This window comes from Pipistrellus kuhlii, unplaced genomic scaffold, assembly GCF_014108245.1.
Source record: "Pipistrellus kuhlii isolate mPipKuh1 unplaced genomic scaffold, mPipKuh1.p scaffold_m20_p_22, whole genome shotgun sequence".
NCBI classification, from domain to species: Eukaryota; Metazoa; Chordata; class Mammalia; order Chiroptera; family Vespertilionidae; genus Pipistrellus; species Pipistrellus kuhlii.
The window spans coordinates 7,778,129-7,798,372 of NW_023425521.1; the positions used below are offsets into that span (position 1 = coordinate 7,778,129).

A 20,244-nucleotide genomic window follows, 5' to 3' on the forward strand; every position below is an offset into this window, starting at 1 on the left:
GGATCAGAACATAGGATTCTTATAGTTAAGATCAGAACATTTTCAAATCTGAAAATAACATGCTCTGTGCTCTCTCCTTTAAAACTATGAAAGAACATTTGATTTGTGATTTTACTCTTATATTCCCTGGATTGCAGATATGGATTGGAGCTCTGGGAAGATAGAACGCAAAATTTTTCTGTGAGCAACTATGGTGGTTATAGATGAGAGCTTCCCGGGGTCTTGTTCCGTCCTTCAGCCTGTGGACTGTTCTTGGTGTCAATGACAAAGCATTTCATAAGCTCTCATTTAAATTCAGTTTTTTGCTCTCAAAATTCCATCTTTACTCTGATGCTTAGTATAATTTAAAATGTGGTATCCAAGAGCCTCTATAATTTCTGTAGATTTGTTTATTAATATACAGTATTTAAAGATCTGTGTTCTAAGTCCATCATGCTTTTGTCTTTTAAGGGCATTTTAACTTATTGTCTTTTGTGTCATTTATAGGTAATCACAGGGCCTCAGATCCGCCCTGGTATGACAGTGATTAGAACACCACTCCAACAGTCAACACTCGGAAAGACAATTATTCGAACACCTGTGGTGGTACAGCCAGGTACTCATCTATGCAGTATTACCATTTTACTTCTAAACAACCAGTCCATTAAATCTGTAATAGTCTGTATTACTCTTTATACTAAAAAAATAGAAATTTGAATTAAGATTTTAAAGCATACTAAATTTCTAATGCATCATAGAATGCATTTATAGACATTATTTCATTTTTGGCATTGCAAAATCCAGTTATACTTATTAAAAATATTTTTTAAATTTCTAATAAATAGAATATTAGGGTGTCCCAAAAATGTATACACTTTAGCAATTGTTAACTCAATTTTGAAAGTGAAATGTATTTTAATAAACACTGCCTTTATAATTATTCAAAGTATATGTATACATTTCTGGGGACATCCTATATACATTAAAATATTGAGCAAAAAATAAGCAAAGAAAACATGGTCTATATGTCAAAAGATGGAGATAAAATCAAGAAAACAGCTAATGCCCTATCCAGTTCCTTCCCCTCCTACTTTTCTTACCTGGCACATAGCTGTAAGAAAAGCTTATTAAAAATTGGCCCAGAGGCCTAGCTGGTTTGGCTCAGTGGTCAGGGTGTCAGCCTGTGGACTGAAGGGTCCACAGGTTCTATTCCAGCCAAGGACACATGCCTGGGTTTTGGGCTCAGTTCCCAGTAGGGGGTGTGCAGGGCCTCCTTCTCATCATTGATGTTTCTATCTCTCTCCCTTTCCCTTCCTCTCTAAAATCAATAAAATGTATTTTTTTTAAATTGTCCCAGAATATTCTAGATTCTATATGTTTTTGCTTAAAATTCATATGAATTTTATATTAAATTATTTTGAATGTTATATTCCTAAGGAAAGGCAGTCTTATAAATGGCATATCTTACATATTTTTCTCTGTCCTCCCTATTATCATTGTGGCTTTGGACACAGGAAAAATATTGACTTTACTATAGATAGCAGAAACTGAAGGATGGTTGTCAGTGATGTGATTGAAAACCCACTCACTGACAAGGTGTATTCTTTTGGTTTGGATATATGTATGAATGCATGCTTGAGCTGTCAGCATCCCATAAGTCTTTTTGGAAACTGAAGTGTTGAACTATTTCAACTAAAAGTGCCGGTAAGGACATACAAGTATTTGTGATGTTTTGCTTTGTGCCTAGGTACTCCTCAACAAGTGGTGACTCAGATCATCAGAGGGCAGCCTGTTTCCACTGCCATCTCTGCCCCTAACGCAGCTTCCTCCACACCTGGGCAGAAAGGGTTAACTTCGGGAACATCCACCTCAAATCTGCAGTCTTCAACCTCACCATCCCCTCGTCCCCAGCAAGGACAGGTGAAGCTTACCATGGCTCAGCTCACTCAGTTAACACAGGGCCACGTAAGTAATGCAACTTCAGTTTAACTTTAGAGATGGTCATATTTATTCCTGTACGTTTTTTAAAAATGTACATATTTCCAGACTAAAAAATGTACTCATTTTAAGAAATGGTAGCTTGCCATTTTTGTTGTTGTGGTTAATCCTCACCCAAGGATATTTTTTCTATTGATTTTTAGAGAGAGTAGAAGGAAGGAAGGGACAGGGGGAGAGGAGAGCGAGAAACATTGATGTGAGAGAGACACATTGATTGGTTGCTTCTGGCACGCACTCCGACTGCGGCCAGGGATTGAGCCTGCCACTGAGGTACATGCCCTTGACAGAATCTTCTGGCTCTCCATTTGGAACTTAGATTGTTAATTCATGGTTTTTCTAATAAACAACATCAGTGTTTTTGTTTGGTTCATCTTCAGCTAAGACCTGCTTATAAAGGGAGGGAGGGGGGAATGGGAGGTGGGAGAGAGGTGGGTAGGAGGCAAGAACACTGACATGAGAGAAATATCGATTGGTTGCTTCCCGTCTGTGCGCCCAACCAGGAATTAAACCCACGACCCAGGCATGTTGCCTGACTGGGAATTGAATCGGCAACCTTTCGTTGCACAGGACTCTGCTTAACCAAGTGAGTCACTCTGTCCAGGCAGCTTCAGTCTTTTTAAATAAATATTTTTATTTTAGCTTATCTGGATTCCTTCTGGTACCATTCGGTAGACATTCAAATACTACATATTTTCATTATAGTATAGGATCTTTTTAACATTAAAAAGGTATACTTACAGCCAAAACCAGTTTGGATCAGCGGACTGAAAGGTCCCAGGTTCGATTCCAGTCAGGCGCATGCACCTTGGTTGTGGGCACATCCCCAGTGGGGGAGGGTGCAGGAGGCAGCTGATTGATGTTTCTCTCTCATCGATGTTTCTAACTATCTCTCTCCCTTCCTCTCTGTAAAAAATCAATAAAATATATTTTAAAAAGTCAATGGGAGTATAATGCAAAATAAAAATACTAGACATAATTTAAAAAAAAAAAAAGGTCTACTTAAAGAATGATGCTTTAAGTACTATTTACATGTGTGTTTTTTCCATAGGGTGGCAATCAAGGATTGACAGTAGTAATTCAAGGACAAGGTCAAACTACTGGGCAGTTGCAGTTGATACCTCAAGGGGTGACTGTCCTCCCAGGGCCGGGACAGCAGCTGATGCAGGCTGCAATGCCGAATGGGACTGTTCAGCGGTTCCTCTTTACCCCATTGGCAACAACAGCCACAGCGGCCAGCACCAGCACCACCACCACTGTTTCCACCACAGCAGCAGGTAGAACGTGGGGTTATCAGACACTGTGTGTTATCACCATAAGTTGCTGGGCTAACAGTGGGGGCACGTGACCAGTGCTTTTCTTTGGGAGAATAAACCACAAGCCAGTAAGTTTACCAGTTGATTGGTCAGCCTCACAAGATCTTTTATTACAGAGTCCTGTCACCTTTACCCCTCAAAATAGATAGAAAGGGAGATGAGGGTCTGGATATCATGCTAATTATGCCCACATTCCTTTCCAAACCTTATGGGCACTGATTAAATAATGGAGTTAATCTTAGGGCAGGTGGATATATGCAGCTCATAACCTACAAGTGAGAGCTGCAGGTCAAAAGCCACTTTGTTTTCCTTTTGCAAGCAGCCGTCATTAACTGCCATCACGCTTAGGGGGAAAATAGTGGTTAGCATTAGCCTGGGCCAAAAGACCTGGCTGATTTCCAGAGACTGCACCTCACTTTGGAAGTGAGCTTTCTGGGGAGTCAGCAGAGTGTGCAGAGGGTGGCTATCAGATAGGGCCCATGCTCCCCAGCTTAAAAGAGCTCTAACCCAAGTGGGTCTCAGTGGAACCTTTCTAAGACGTTCTTCACTGAAATTCAGAATTCTCACCTTTAGAAAATCCTCCAAATTCTTCTTTAACCTTGGCCTTATATTCTAGCATCTGTCTCCAACCGGTGGTCCGCGACCACTGTTCTAGAGTAATGCAATTATTTGGTCTTTCTTTTTCACAGGTACAGGCGAACAAAGACAGAGCAAATTGTCACCCTCAACACAAGTGCAACAAGCCAAATCCCTGCCACCAGCTCAGTCCTCCAGTGTGAGTTCTCCAGAGTCCCAGCCACAGACTGCTCAGCCTTTAGCTCAGCCTCAGCCCCAAACTCAGCCCCTGTCCCCAGCTCAGCCTGAAGTTCAGACTCAGCCAGAAGTTCAGACCCAAGCAACTGTTGCATCCCATGTCTCTTTGGAAGCACAACCCACCCAAACTCAGTCATCCAGACCCCAAGTTGCAGTACAGCCTCAGCCTCAAAGTAATGTCCAAGGACAGCAGCCTGCTCGCGTCCAAAGTCCACCACAGACTCGAATACGTCCATCAACTCCATCCCAGGTGTCTCCTGGACAGCAATCCCAGGTTCAGACTACAACTTCACAACCGATTCCAATTCAGCCACATACATCTCTTCCGATACCTTCCCAGGGCCAGCCACAATCACAACCCCAGGTACAGTCTTCACCTCAAACTCTTTCATCGGGACAAACGTTAAGTCAAGTTACTGTGTCATCCCCATCCTGTCCTCAGCTACAGATACAGCAGCCACAGCCCCAAGTCATTGCTGTGCCTCAGCTGCAACAACAAGTCCAGGTTCTCTCTCAGATCCAGTCGCAGGTTGTGGCTCAGATACAGGCTCAGCAAGGTGTTGTGCCCCAGCAAATCAAACTCCAGTTACCTATCCAGATTCAGCAAAGCAGTGCTGTGCACACTCACCAGGTTCAGAATGTGGTTACGGTGCAGGCAGCCAGTGTGCAAGAGCAGTTGCAAAGGGTTCAGCAACTCAGGGATCAGCAGCAAAAGAAGAAGCAGCAACAGATAGAGATTAAGCGGGAACACACCCTCCAAGCATCTAATCAAAGTGAAATCATTCAGAAACAGGTAAAGTTATTAAGTAAAAGCAGCATGTTCAGTAGTTTGAATTATTGTGCTGTGCATTAGACTTAGTGTTTGGTTGTGTCAGGTTTCCTAAATGAGACAAATTCACTGGTGTTTGCATTTAGAAGCAATATTGGTGTGACCAAAATCTTGAATTACTACTATGGTTTGGAACTTTTTTGTTGGCAGTAGTCAGTGCTTATTAGAAAAACTACCAGCATTTTGGGAGAACTAGGATGGGAAGAATGGATTTAGGAGTTGAAGTATCATTAACACAGAACTGGAAGGTGTAACTGAAATTTTAAAGCCACTTCAGGTGTCATAGCAATTGTTTGAAGTTGTTTACAGTTGTCATCTCTTAGTTTGCATGTTCATAGACCAAGCAAATTATAGACTCATTTGCATTTCTAGCCGCACCTTTGTAAATTTTACTATGATTCCATAGCTCACATATAAAGTGGCATTATGCAGTAGCATCTTAGTAAGTAAGGCAACTTAGATGAGTAAGAATTACTCTACTTACAATGAAGTCACATTATAACATCTTGTAGCATTCCTGGAAAAATTTTTCTTTATAACCAGAGCCCGCACTGCCTCGCACTAATGTGGATTTCAAGTGTTCCCATGTCAGGAGACTTGTATTCTGTTCCTGGGTCTCCCATTCACAGCCCCTGAAACTCACTTCCTTCCTCTGAGCTATATATCCTTACTAAAATTCCCTCTTTCCGGCCCCCCAGGGTCATTGTAATGTTTAACTGAGGTCATGTATGTAGAAGCACTTTTATTTTTTCATTGAAATATATTCGGCGTATAGCATTGTGTAACCTGTTGATTTGATAACATTTATGTATTGTAATATTACTGTTGTAACAAGCACCTCTATCATGCCACGAAATTGCTTCATTTTAGTGGTTGGAATAATTAATATCTAGTTTCTTAGCAACTTTGATTATAATATGATATTAGAAGAGAAGCACTTTTTAAAACAACAGATTTTAAAGATCTATGGTATTAGAATTATAAATTTGATATCATATGTATTGTTTAAATGCATTATCTATCACCCAACTCTTAGTACCGTATAGTTTATAAATTGAGAATTATGTATCACAATACCTGCCTTTACCCTGATTTCTTTAGCCCATCTGTGGGATGTAAGTGGGAGGAATCTTTAAAATTAATGCCTGGAAAGAGCATAATATTAAAAACATGGCCTTTGGGAGATGATTCCTGGGCTAGAATTTACAGCCATATTCCTTATTTTGTCTCGGGATCTCTTTTGTAAAATTCTCCCTACCTTTCCATGTTATGAGGAATAAATGAGACAATGTCAAGTGCTTACCTTAGCACAGGGCCTGCTACATGGTAAGCATGCTCTGATTTTATTTGTTGTATTATAATAGAAAATTCTTAGTTTCTTTGGGAAACACATAGTTGTGCTCAGATTTCTACCTATGTACCAACTTGTAGTCATTATAAAATATGCACTTTTGGATTTTTTTTTTCTGTCCTGAAGGTGGTGATGAAGCATAATGCTGTAATAGAACATTTAAAACAGAAAAAGACCATGACTCCAGCTGAAAGAGAGGAGAATCAAAGGTAGGGAGAGGTGGTAACAGGGTTTCAATGTACGTCAGTTTCTCTTTTGAATCTGGACACACAGGTTCTGAATTTATAGTTTTTTTGTTTGTTTGGTGGGTGTTTTTGTTAATCCTCATCTGAGAATATTTTTTCCATTGTTTTTTAGAGAGAGTGGAAGGGAAGGAGGGCGGAAGCAGAGAGAAAGAAGTATCAGTGTGAGAGAGACATATCAATTGGTTGCCTCCCATACTCGCCCCCACCAGGGCCAGGGATGGGCCAGGGATGGAGGCTGCAACCAAGGCATGCGGCCTCCCCTGGAGTTGAACCAGCAGCCTTTCAATCCTCAAGCCAATGCTCTGTCCACTGAGCCAAATGGCTAGGGCTGAGTTTATAGTTTTTAATTTTGACTGAAGTTAATTCAGTGAGAACCCCTGGCACTAATAGGTTCTCATTGCCTTTTTTTTTTTTTTTTAATATATTTTATTGATTTTGTACAGAGAGGAAGGGAGAGAGATAGAGAGCTAGAAACATCGATGAGAGAGAGTTATCGATCAGCTGCCTCTTGCACACCCCCTACTGGGGATGTGCCTGCAACCAAGGTACATGCCCCTGACCGGAATCGAACCCTCCCCAAGCCGACGCTCTATCCACTGAGCCAAACCGGTTTCGGCTCATTGCCTTTTTGAATCACTCTTTGAAGCTTTCCAATTACTCAAAGTTTGTGTCTCACCTGTAAAGACATCAAAAATCTTGTCTTAAGCCTTTCAGAAGGAAATGCCCAGCATTACATAGGTTGTGTATTTCTTCCTAGAATGATTGTCTGTAACCAGGTGATGAAGTATATTTTGGATAAGATAGATAAAGAAGAAAAACAAGCAGCGAAAAAACGAAAGCGTGAAGAGAGTGTGGAACAGAAACGTAGCAAGCAGAATGCTACCAAGCTCTCTGCACTGCTCTTCAAACACAAAGAGCAGCTCAAAGCAGAAATACTGAAAAAGAGAGCTCTCTTGGACAAAGACCTACAAATTGAAGTGCAGGTAAGATGGTATTTCCTTTCCTTCTCTGTCCAGTTTCTAACATTCCTTTCATTCTTTTCTCTCTTGAAATTTTGGTTAAGCTTAAAATTTTATCTTGTTTTCTAGAATTTACAGTTTTGTATATTCAATAAAAAGCTGTGGGGCATGTCTTAGAGATTTTTATATCTAAATGTATATTGTAATCTCTAAACCAAGCACTTTAAGAGGCTGGTCTGTTGACTAAAAACATTTGAGAAGTCTCTTGGGGATAGTTTTTATTCTCTGTGACACTATCTTGCCAAAAGTTATCAGGAGCCAAGTTTCACAAGAGAGGTACACAGAAAAACTGAACTAATGTTGAAAGAATGGAAAATAAAGTGCCCATTAAATAAGACCATATTTCTTCCTTGATTTGTAAACTGATCTACCAGGCGTTGCAAATTCTCTGCTTACTTGGGGAATTTATTGAAAAATGAAAGAAAACATCTATTCATATATATCTAAGCTTTTAAAGAAGAAAAAGAAAATTAGACTATATAAAGCATATAAAGTGCCTTTATATTTTAAGGTGAGAAATATTAAAATATTGATCAGCCAAAAAATCAGTATAACTCTTAAGACATTAGAGCTATTCCCACTAATGTCAGAAACCAGATGACAGTGCCAAAAATCAGCATTACTATTTTAGATCTCTGGAAATTCTAGCTAATATGTTAAGCCAAGAAAAGAAAAAGAAGATAAAGTTGTTATTGTATATGAAATGATTATTATCTCAAAACCCCCAAAAAGAAAAAGAATTAAAATTTATGAGAGAATTCAGTAAGGTTCTCAATTAATATCATGATTACAACCATTGTTGAGATGTAATAAGCAAAAGAGCCAACTCACAGAAGCAACACAATATATAACATACCACCTCCCACTTTAAATTAAGATATATTTTATAGATCTAATTTTTAGTGTAAAAATGGAAATAAAAAATAATTGAATAAAATATGATTGTCAATTTTTTAATTTCAGCATAGGAAAAATCACTCCTAAGCATTTCAGATTTCAAATACCACAAAGGAGAAAGATAAATTTGATGACATAGAAAATTCTTATTTGGGTGGTAAACAGCATTGTAAAACAGGTAGGAGGGGTGGGGGATTGTGACATTTATGTCAGAATTAGTATTCCTAAAATTTAAAGAGCTCTTAAGTCAACAAGTAAAAGATAGCACTAATTAACTATATAAGGGGAATTCTTTCGCAATATGCATGTAAATCAAAATACAACAATGTATACTTTATTTTATGATTTTGTAAGTTACACCTCAATAAAGCTGAAAAAAACTTTTTAATATATTTTATTGATATTTTACAGAGAGGAAGGGAGAGGGATAGAGAGCTAGAAACATCAATGAGAGAGAAACATCGACCAGCTGCCTCTTGCACACCCCCTACCGGGGATGTGCCCGCAACCCGCAACCAATGTACATGCCCCTGACCAGAATCGAACCTGGGACCTTTCAGTCCTCAGACCGACGCTCTACCACTGAGCCAAATGGGTTTCGGCAAAGCTGAATTTAAAAAAAACAAAAAAAAACTCTAGTAGAAGAGTTTTTAAGACACAAAAATAAGTAGATTTCAAATCTGTCAAATAGCAATAAACAAATGATATTCAGCCTAATAATGAAAATACTATTTTTCTAGAGAATGTATTTCTCTAGAAAACATGTATTTCTAGAGAACATTTCATTGGTATGTATAAAATGACTAAAATGTGAATACTCTTTGATCCATAAGTTTACTTCGAGAACCATCTAAGAAACAACGAGGCAAGATACAGGAGCAAGGACATAATGAACATTAACCATAACAGTAATCTGGACTCAGCCCTGAGTCCACAGGAGATTGGTTATCAGTGTTTCTCACAGGAGCACTTAGGGCCCTTCACCAGGCCAGTGTTTGACACTGTAGAAAGTTTAGCACTCGGTTCCAAATGCTAGTAGCTTTCCCTTCATTGTAATCAGCAAAAGAGTGACCTTGTCCCCCTTCCATACAGACTCAAACACTGAATGTGTTTTGGAGTGTCCTCACAATGGTCAGCGTAGGATTAATGCTTTTTGTTTTTAATTTTTCGAGGAAATCCTCATAAATATTTGAATGAAAATGTAGGTTGCAGAATAGTATTTATAGAGTGATGTATCCATTCAATTTATTCAACAAATATTTAACATTTGGGTGTTTCACATACTGCTCCTGCTCTCTATTCTGCACAAAGTAGGAAAATATTTGTAATCTTATCCTTTTTGAATGAATGAATGAATGAATGAACGAACATACAAACATATGTTTAAATGTCTTTCAAAGCAATTACCTTTATCCAATAAGTAAAAATTATATATAAATTTATACTACCCAAGGATTACCATTTTATTTATTTATTTTTAATGTGTTTTTATTGATTTCAGAGAAAGGAGGGGAGAGGGAGAGGGAGAGAGGCAGAGAAACATTAATGATGAGAATCATTGATCGGCTGCTTCCTGCACGCCTCCTACTGGGGATCAAACTCGAAACCCTAGCAGGTGCCTTGACCAAATCAAACTGTGATTTCCTGGTTCATAGGACCACTGAGCCACACTGGCTAGGCCAGTGGTCGGCAAACTGCGGCTCGCGAGCCACATGCGGCTCTTTGGCTCCTTGAGTGTTCTAACGCCACTTCTTCAAAATAGACTGGCCCAGGCTAAAAACTGACTTCTGCGCATGGCTACGAAGGTTCAGTCACACTGTATGTGCACGCCCACACGTGCTATTTTGTGGAAGAGCCACACTCAAGGGGCCAAAGAACCGCATGTGGCTCGGGAGCCGCAATTTGCCGACCACTGTGCTAGGCAAAGATTACCTTTTTTATTGTTTGTTTTATTTATTTATTTTATGAATTTTAAATATATTTTTATTGATTTCAGAGAGGAAGGGAGGCAGGGAAGAAGAGAGAGAGAGAAACATCAATGATGAGAGAGAATCATTGACCAGCTACCTCCTGCATGCCCCCAACTGGGGATCGAGCAGACAAGCCAGGCATGTGCCCTTGACCAGAATTGAATCTGGACCCCTTCAGTCTGCAGGCTGATGTTCTATCCACTGAGCCAAACCGGCTAGGGCCAAAGATTACCATTTAAAGTAATTATAGAATATACCTTGTTTGTAATATTTGTATTCATATTAACACATTGTATATAAAACAGTCACACTGGAGACAACATAATACTGAACATTTTTCTGCATTCACTATACTATGCAAACATTTAAAGATGTTACTATTGTAAATATTCTTTTGTACAGTTAATGGTGTTCTTTTTGACAGTGTATTATCTAATGCAGAAAAATTCTACATTAAGAAAATAATCAGCATTATTTTTAACTAGAACTTATTGCTAAGATAATTTGCTTTGAAGGACAACATCTTACAAAATACAGAAGCATGTCATTATGACATCATACAGAATAGTTTCTCTGCCTTAAAAATGTCCTGTGTTCCACTTTTTCATCCCCCTCTGCTTGTCTTTTTTATAAAGTAATTTACTCTTTTTTTTTTTCACTTTAAATTATTTTATTCAAGAAGGTAGGAGGACAGACGGGGGACTAAGTTGAACCCTGAGACCCTGTTTACTAATTTTTTAATAGAACTTTATATCTTCATTTGCCTCTCAAATTCTCAAACATATAAACTTTTTGTCATTGCCCTATAAAATTAATTTCATATGGAGTGAATGCATATTTGGTTATTGATTTTGTTGGTAGTCTTTTTTCACATTACTTGTTTTCATTTGATTTTGCATTTGGTATTTTAAGTGATAGGGTTTGGTTTGGTTTCCTCACTTAAAGTCCATTGTAGCCAAGCCAACACTTAATATCAAACAGGGAGTCTGCTCACTATCCAGCTCCTACGAAGCTTGAGCCCCCTTCTTCCTGTTCCAGTTGTGGGTTACCACTTCCTACTTCCCCGTCTGGAGCCCAATAGCCTGCAGGTCTAGCCCTGTCCAGTTTTATGTCTCCGTTCCATAGCAACATTTATATTGTATTCAAGCATAGCTGTGTCTCTTCAGTTTTCTCTTTTTTTATACTTTATAAGCATTGATGTGTCCTTTTCTTCTTTAAAATATATCTTATTGGTTTCAGAGAGGAAAGGAGAAGGGGGGGGAGAAAGAAACATCAGCAATCAGAGAGAATCATTGATGGGCTGCCTCCTGCACGCCTCCACTCGGGATGGAGCCCCCATTCTGGGCTTGTGCCCATGACCAGAACTGAACCCGGGACCTCTCAGTCCACAGGCCGACACTCTGTCCACTAAGCCAAACTGGCCAGGGCTCATTAATACGTTCTTGACAGGGGAATCAAGGTGTATACCCACTATACTGTCTTAATGATCGTGATTTTCCTACAGTGATCTTGTTACATTTTATAAACCATGTTCGTAAATGAAGCTTTTTTAAAAATATATATTTTATTGATTTTTTACAGAGAGGAAGAGAGAGGGATAGAGAGTTAGAAACATTGATGAGAATCATCGATCAGCTGCCTCTTGCACACCCCCTACTGGGGATATGCCCGCAACCAAGGTATATGCCCTTGACCAGAATTGAACCTGGGACCTTTCAGTCTGCAAGCTGACGCTCTATCCACTGAGCCAAACCGGTTTTGGCTAAAATGAAACTTTTAATGAAAGATTTACTTTCACCCCTAGGAGAAAGTTCAGACTTTCTTTTTAAATAGCCACAGAGCTTTATCTTTTCATTTACAAGACTCTCTAGATTACATGGAGAAAATAGATTTATTAAATCTAGACCATTCAGGTTTATTTGTTAGAATATTTGTGATGCTTAAAAACTCAGTTATAACTATGTTTTATTTACACCAAGTTTGTTTGTTGGTTTTTCTCAGACTAAGTTGTTACACTGGGTAGCAGAGGTGTGCTTGTAAAGTATTTCAAATAGAAAAAGAAAAAGGATTTTAATTTATAGGAAAATCTGTAATAAGAAAATGCTCTCCCTGCAGCCTTAAATTCTAGTCATAGCTGCATAAGAAACAAGGCAAATCTGTGTCTCCTCCTGCTTTGGGCTGGTCAGTTTGAGTATCAATTCATGTTCATTCTCACTCTGAGGACACAGAAGGAGAGTGGCCAGAAGAAAGCAGCCAGTGGGTGAGGACACTGGACATCACACGCTGAGCCATGACTAAAATAACCAGGGCTGACGGGCCGGCGGGAAAGGGATGTCCTCGTTAGACGCTTGCACACCGTTCTGTCAGAGCTCCTTTGAGGATAATAGCTCTTGAGTTGTTACTTCATCTTCCATTTCTAGTTGTTGTAATTGGGTTTAAGGTATAGTACAAACATGGGTGTTTGGGATTATTGCAACTCCCTCACGTTAGGTTGAACTATGGAGCTATTGCGACAAGGGGGTTAATGTAACATCCGCTGGCCAGTTTGTGCATTGGCATAAGTCAAATGATAGTCTTGTATTGTCTTTAATTGACACTAGGAAGAGCTCAAGAGAGACCTGAAAATTAAGAAAGAAAAAGAAATGGTGCAGGCCACTGCGGCAGCCACCACCCCGCCTGCAGCGCCTCCTGCGCCTCCAGCCCCTCCGCCTCCGCCTCCGCCTCCGCCTCCGCCTCCCCCTCCCCCGCCGCACTCGGGGCCACAGCCCACGGCCACAGCCTCGGCCACGCTGTCTGCGGCTTCTCAGAAGAGGAAGCGAGAAGAGGAAAGAGACTCGAGCTCCAAGTCCAAGAAGAAGAAAATGATTTCTACTACCTCAAAGGAAACTAAGAAGGACACAAAGCTTTATTGTATCTGTAAAACGCCTTACGATGAATCTAAGTGAGTAGATCCTTTTGAGCTCTAGTTTATTTTCTTAAAGGTTAGCCATTAATCTTCCAGTTTTGAAGGAAATGAGTATATTGGTAGCGACATAAAAGAAAATAGTTAAAAGTAAGGGTAATAGTGTTTAATCTCTGGTCTTGCATCTGATATTCTTAACTTTGACGCTAGCAAATAAAAGTTTATTTCTCGTGTTCATGATTCGTGTTTGTCCTTCATATTCTTTTTCTGTCAAAAACAAGCTTTCTGTTGCTCCTTGGCTTTCTCCTCTTCTCTCTGAATTAACTCCAAATCAGTCAGTAGTGCTGTCTGGAGGAGGAGGTGTGTGATTATAGCTGCCAGAGTGCAGCACGTACTTTCTAGAATCTGTTCACAACCCCTATACAGATTCCAGGGACTGTGTGAATCTGAATGGTGCAGGAGGTTTCAAGCTTGAGTGCCTTTGTGTTTTTGTTGTTTAATTTTTTAAATATATATTTTATTGATTTTTTTACAGAGAGGAAGGGAGAGGGATAGAGAGAGCTAGAAACGTTGATGAGAGAGAAACATCGACCAGCTGCCTCCTGCACACCCCCTACTGGGGATGTGCCTGCAACCAACATGCCCTTGACTGGAATCAAATCTGGGACCTTTCAGTCCACAGACCTATGCTCCCGGTTTCGGCTGTTGTTTAATTTTAATCAATTCTATGGTGTGTTTTTTTATATTGGAATGGTATAACTACTATTTTTGTCAAAGTTCCCACTTTCTTATTGGGGAAAAAGTGAGAGAAATAAAAAAAAAACCACACGAGTTCCTTTTACCCATTCCTCAAGACACTCAAAAAATTGAATAAGCATGGCAGCTGGAAGCTGTTTTTGACAGTTGTGACTTGTATTTGGTAATATATACGAGATTTTAGAGATGCTGGTCTATAAATGTACTTTTATTTTTTTAACATTGTCTTTTAACTAAGTATTTAACTTCCATTTTGAACAATTAAATGTAGGCCAGCTTTTAAAATCCAAAATTAATCACAAGATTATTTTATAGTACTGAAATGTTTGATTGTGCTAAAAAATATGATCATTTAGAATTAGGAATGCTTAATGTCTACTTTAAGTGGATGCCTAATCCATTTCTAAAATAAAATTATCTCTTTAATGATGTTTACATTGCAACCTTGAAGCTGCTTTGGTGGTGCTATTTAATTTATAATCTGCAAGTGCTAGATCAAAAGTTTCTGTTGGTAAACTTAGCTGTGTGTTTAGTTAAACCCAGATCAGTTTAGGCATCTTCACTTTTCATTGTCTTACTTTACTGGAAATTATACATAATGTAAAAAGTGGAGCCCTATTAATTGATTTTTCCCTTAGTTTAATACAAGTGTGCCTCCCTTTAAGCAAAATATACTGAATGATTTGTAGAATAAAACAGAGTATGATTTACAAAAATATCTGCTTATGGAATTTCTTTAAATAACAGTCTTCTTTAGCCTACTTAAAATATTAAGATCACAGAAATGTATGTAATATTTAAGTTGCATAAAATGAGGCACACATGTACATGTGCTCATTGTATTGAGATTGCCTCATTATTTTGTGTGTATTTCATATTTTTCAGTTTGTCATTAACATTTCAGTATACCAGGTTCACTCACTCCCTGTTTGAGTTTGGATGAGTTAGTGTTTTTTTAAGGAGTATTTTGTAACCTTTCGTATCAAACTAGCTTGGTTTGGAAATCTAGTGAGAGTGACTAAAACCTGAAATACACGTCCTGAGCTTATTTCCAGAACATACAGCCCACCATCTGGTGAAGGCAACACAGAACACTTTGGTGGCCCCCACCGGTAGCTGTGAAAATCCTGCGGAAGTCATAATTCCAAACGAATCAAGTTAGTGGTAATAGATAAGCCACACAACCATGTATTATTCCTTAACTTTCATAAAGTTTGAAGCTTGAGTACAACTACTATTTCTCTAGGTGAATTGACCAAGAAATCCCTTGCTAGAACCAATGGTATCAGCAAGGCCAGTCTGGTTCCTTATGATCCATACATGAAATAATTCTTCCTGTGACTTTCATATGAGGTTTCCTATCCAGTGCCTGTCAACACTTGCATATACACGTGTTTGTCATAGAGACACTTTCCATTTTGTCATTTGGGATCTTGTTTTCAAAAGCCTTGATAACCCTGTATGTGATTAGCCCTCACACAGCTGTTCTACACCCACACAGCCCCACCTTGCCAAGTACTGTTTTGGATAACTGTCCTTACACTCTGCACCGTGTACCCTGGTTTTTATTTGAAACAATTTCTTACAGTTAATTAACCTGGCCACTCCACATTGTCTCACCCATTGTATTGACTGAAAAACTGGCCCCTGTCATAATCTGTCACAATTAGATTAAATTACAACATTTATTTAGTAGAATTGAATTACTACAGGTACCTTTCTTAGTTTTCTTCTTCATATCATTTTTTGATCATTTATCTTCTACACCTGGCTGGCCTGCATGTTCCTTGTAGTGTGACTTCTATTTGGTGTTTGCGCTTTGCTTTGTTTTCAAATTTAAATTGTGAGATACATTTTCAAACCTATCTAAGAAACAGCCCTGATTTTGAAATGGCTTCTGTGGCATAGGTTTGACAGATGTAAGTCTTTGATGCTTTGGCTTCGGTTTTTGTGCCTGTTACAGTTTTACACACATTCATTAAGAGGCAGACATTACCATCAGTGTGTTCTTTATTTTTTCCAATTCCAGTATGTTTTTAAAGACTCATATTTCACTAAACAGTGTATTTGTTGAAATTGATGTGAGTGACTTTATGTTTTCACACTTGATACAGTCAGATGCTGTAGTTTGCCAGGGGTAGAATGGTCGGATTCAGGATGTTTAGCTGACACATTGCAGAAAGTTATCCTGTAAGAAAGTGAATCAGGGCAGGGAAGACAGATTTAAGTACCATGCAGCTCAAAATGACAATCACATTGTCATTTTCATTGTGAATACTTTTAGGTTCTATATTGGCTGTGATCTTTGTACTAACTGGTATCATGGAGAATGTGTTGGCATCACAGAAAAGGAGGCTAAGAAAATGGATGTGTACATCTGTAATGATTGTAAACGGGCACAAGAGGGCAGCAGTGAGGAATTGTACTGTATCTGCAGAACACCTTATGATGAGTCACAGTGAGTTCTGATAAGAGCATCATATTTAATAATTTAGGAAGCCAAACTGCTCTGTCTGATTACTTATTTATTTTTAAATGAAAATCAAGATATTTTCTGCATATATTATACACTTACATTACAAATTCCTTTCCATTTTTTTTCTCTTCTTCCCTCTTTACCTCCCCTTCAAAATTTATGTTGCTTCTTAGTGAATGTTTGAGATTTATTGGGGAAAATATGGTTTAATGGTAGACTTGATTCTTCAATATGTAACAGAAATTAATGAGATTAAAATAGCCTGCCTTGTTTGGACTTCATCAGTGTTGGAAAGGCACTTTTTTGTGGGTTAGAAAAATACTAATTTGGGTACAAGCTCTGAGACTTTGTTTTTAGCTTCCAGGATTTTGAACTCCCAGTTGGGTGGCCAATATCAGCTTCCCATTTGATATGGTATTTGTTGAAATATTTTTGGCTTTATTTTGTTTTGAGCTTTAAAGACAATTAAAATGTTTTACATTTTTCTTCATATTGGTTTTCTAATATAATACAGTGTCCTTAATAAATTTTTAATGCTTGTTTTTAACATCGGAAATACTAGATTAACACATAGGAATGTCAATCTTCAAAACTATTAAAATAATTATAATACTAAATCTTTATATCCTAGGGTTAGAGTATTTTCAGATGCATGCATTATTACTTTTTAAAATAAATGATAAGTAATTTGAGCCCATCTGTTTTGAACTCACATTTCCATTTCGGATCTTGCAGATTTTATATTGGCTGTGATCGGTGTCAGAATTGGTACCATGGGCGCTGTGTTGGCATCTTGCAGAGTGAGGCAGAGCTCATTGATGAGTATGTCTGTCCACAGTGCCAGTCAACAGAGGATGCCATGACAGTGCTCACGCCACTGACAGAGAAAGATTATGAGGGTTTGAAGAGGGTGCTGCGCTCTCTCCAGGTGAGAAGCCACTCCGTGTGCCACCTTTGAAGATGAAATCTACCAGCGTGACTTGGGAAACACTCCTAGAGTTTGAACTTGCCAATCTTGGACTACCTGACTATTCACTGACTCCCAGCCAATCGAGTCAAGGGCTCCACCATCTTCAGTCCTTCACATGCCAGTGTGGCTGAGGTTTCCACAGCCACACAATAGCTCAGCTGCTCTTTACCAACACTTATATTTAAAATGACTCACTTTTTTTTTTAATGAGATACTTTATTTACTCAAGACATCAGTGTTAGACTGACACTCTGTTGTAATCACAGGTGGGAGAAGGGAAGAACTGAAAGGAGAACAACAGTTTCAGCATTGGGTCAGATGTTACTTAACATCACATTTCTGCCACCTCGTTTAGCCACATTAGCCAGCAGTGCTGACCATTTCACACTTTGCCTTCTTATAAATTAAATTTATTGGTTTTAGCAAGAGTGGGGAAAGAAGAGAAAGGAAGAGACATAGATTTGTTCTACTTATTGATAATGCATTAGTTGGTTCTTTTAAATATATTTTTATTGATTTTTAGAGAGAGGGGAGGGAGAAGAATAGAAACATCAATGAGAGAAACATCATTGATCAGCTGCCTCCTGCACGCCCCCCACTGGATATCAAGGCCCACGAACCCCAGGCCTGTACCCTGACTCGGAATCAAACCAGCAACCTTTTGGTTCATGGCTCAACACTCAAACCCTGAGCCACACTAGCCGGGCCATTGGTTGATAATTTTATGTTCCCTTCCTGGGATTGCACCTTCAGCCACGGCTTCAGCCAGGTCAACGCTCTAACCAACTGAGCTACCCAAACAGGACTTCCATTCCACACGCTGAACCCACCTCATCCCGTTTTATGGGTGTGATTACAGTGCCGGCATCATTCAATTGGCAAGTCATCATGCCAACTTTCTTTACTCCTAAACTAGTGCTTCAAACCCTGTCGCCTCATGCCAAGGTCCTGAGATCACTCTTTGAAAGCCATTATTATAGAGTATGCCCATCTGAGATAATTTGTGACTAGAGCAGAATTATAAACAATATTATCTGTGCAGTTTAAGATTTTTGGAGTTTAAGCATTGATTGATGCAGTAATTTCAATGGGAATTTAAGTGGAGACAATAAGAATGGCCTGTTTTTTCCTTGTAGGCCCATAAGATGGCCTGGCCCTTCCTGGAACCAGTGGATCCTAATGATGCACCAGATTATTATGGTGTTATTAAAGAGCCTATGGGTAAGTACTTGAGTGGAATATGGAGAGTTTTTTTTTTCCAAGTCTCAGTAGATATTTCATTTCTTACCTATAAAATTAATATATCATGAGGATATGTTGAGCAGTCTTGATAAGAGTATAAATTAGTGTGGTAACTTGTAGAGTAAATTACTAATATGTATTAATGTTTAAGTGCACATACCCTTGGAGCCAGCAGTTTGATTACTTAGGATTTGCATGTGCACAAATATGGTGTTCATCATACAGTGTTTATAATTGCAAAAATACTGGAAATGAGATAGATAGCCCTTAGAAAAGGAGTAGCCAAATCAAATGACATATAAGAAGAGTATTATTCAGCTATGGAAAAGAATGAATGGGTCGGGTCAGTCTGAGCCTCTCATCCTGTCTCCTCTTCCTCATCTTTTTGAAGGAGAGCCATTTGATGGACACACAGTGGAGATCAAAGAGAAAATAGCCTTATTTCGGGGGGTGGTGGTTTATAAGTTACAGCTACAAGTGATTATATTAAGATGGAAAGCTCCAGTGATTATATTAAAAAGTAGAGACCTGCCGGGACCGGTGTAGCTCAATGGTTAGGGCGTCGGCTTGGGGACTGAAGGGACCCGGGTTCGATTCCGGTCAAGGGCATGTACCTTGGTTGCGGGCATATCCCCAGTAGGGGGTGTGCAGGAGGCAACTGATCGATGACTCTCTCTCATCGATGTTTCTAACTCTCTATCTCTCTCCCTTCCTCTCTGTACAAAATCAATAAAATATATTAAAAAAAAAAAAAAAAAAAAAAAGTAGAGACCTGGTGCATAAATTAGTGCACGGGTGGGCTCACTCACCTGGCCGGCAATAGAGGTCTGTCGGCAGTGGAGGGGGCGTTAAGGTGGCTATGGGAGCGCACTGACCACCAGGGAGTAGCTTCTGCATTGAGCGTCTGTCCCTTGAATCCTTGAATCCTTGCATATGTTTCAGATTTGTATAATCTGCTTTAGATAGATTGGTAGGTAAATAATTCTACTTCTAAAATTAACACGGGTTAATTGTAGAAAATTTAGGAAATAACGAAAAAATAAGGAAAGATTAAGTACACCTTTCGTCTTTTCCTCACTGAATTCCACTACATTTTGTTGTATGTGCATTAAAATTGAGATTATATAATCTGTTTGGTACACATCTTCCTGTCATTAATCTCCAACAACAAGATTTTTAATGGCTTTATATAGTCTGTAAGTTGAATACACCTCAAGTTACTTAACCAAAATTATTTTCTTGAAGATTTAAGACTATTTTGTTATTTTTTTTCTTTATTATTACCACACAGATAAACATCATCTTATGTAAGTATGTACATAGCGACAATATAAGTCTCCAAAACATACTGTTGAAAGAAAAATGAAAGTTAGAAAACAAATGGGGAGTGGATATAGGGCCATTTGTAATAGTGTCTACAATAAAAAAGAGAGAACAATTCCTAGGTTTTATGCAGTAAACAATTATATGTATTCTAAGGGCAC

The 20,244-nt window shown here is 38.8% G+C and overlaps 1 protein-coding gene across 17 annotated transcripts in view; it reads left to right on the forward strand.

Moving 5' to 3' along the window:
• BPTF (bromodomain PHD finger transcription factor) overlaps window positions 1–20,244 on the forward strand; it is a 105,352-nt gene that overhangs the window by 74,745 nt on the left and 10,363 nt on the right. For 8 of the 17 annotated variants that reach the window (XM_036450876.2, XM_045586298.1, XM_036450881.2 and 5 more), the window contains 10 exons: window positions 487–595; window positions 1,727–1,944; window positions 3,026–3,251; window positions 3,980–4,896; window positions 6,410–6,492; window positions 7,286–7,511; window positions 13,015–13,355; window positions 16,357–16,530; window positions 17,284–17,476; window positions 18,655–18,739. In XM_036450876.2, coding sequence (XP_036306769.1) covers window positions 487–595; window positions 1,727–1,944; window positions 3,026–3,251; window positions 3,980–4,896; window positions 6,410–6,492; window positions 7,286–7,511; window positions 13,015–13,355; window positions 16,357–16,530; window positions 17,284–17,476; window positions 18,655–18,739 — 2,572 coding nt within the window. Of the gene's footprint in view, window positions 1–486; window positions 596–1,726; window positions 1,945–3,025; window positions 3,252–3,979; window positions 4,897–5,477; window positions 6,493–7,285; window positions 7,512–9,288; window positions 9,518–13,014; window positions 13,356–16,356; window positions 16,531–17,283; window positions 17,477–18,654; window positions 18,740–20,244 lie in introns of those variants that run through there. The other 9 variants (XM_036450882.2, XM_036450886.2, XM_036450890.2 and 6 more) reach the window with 6 other exon arrangements.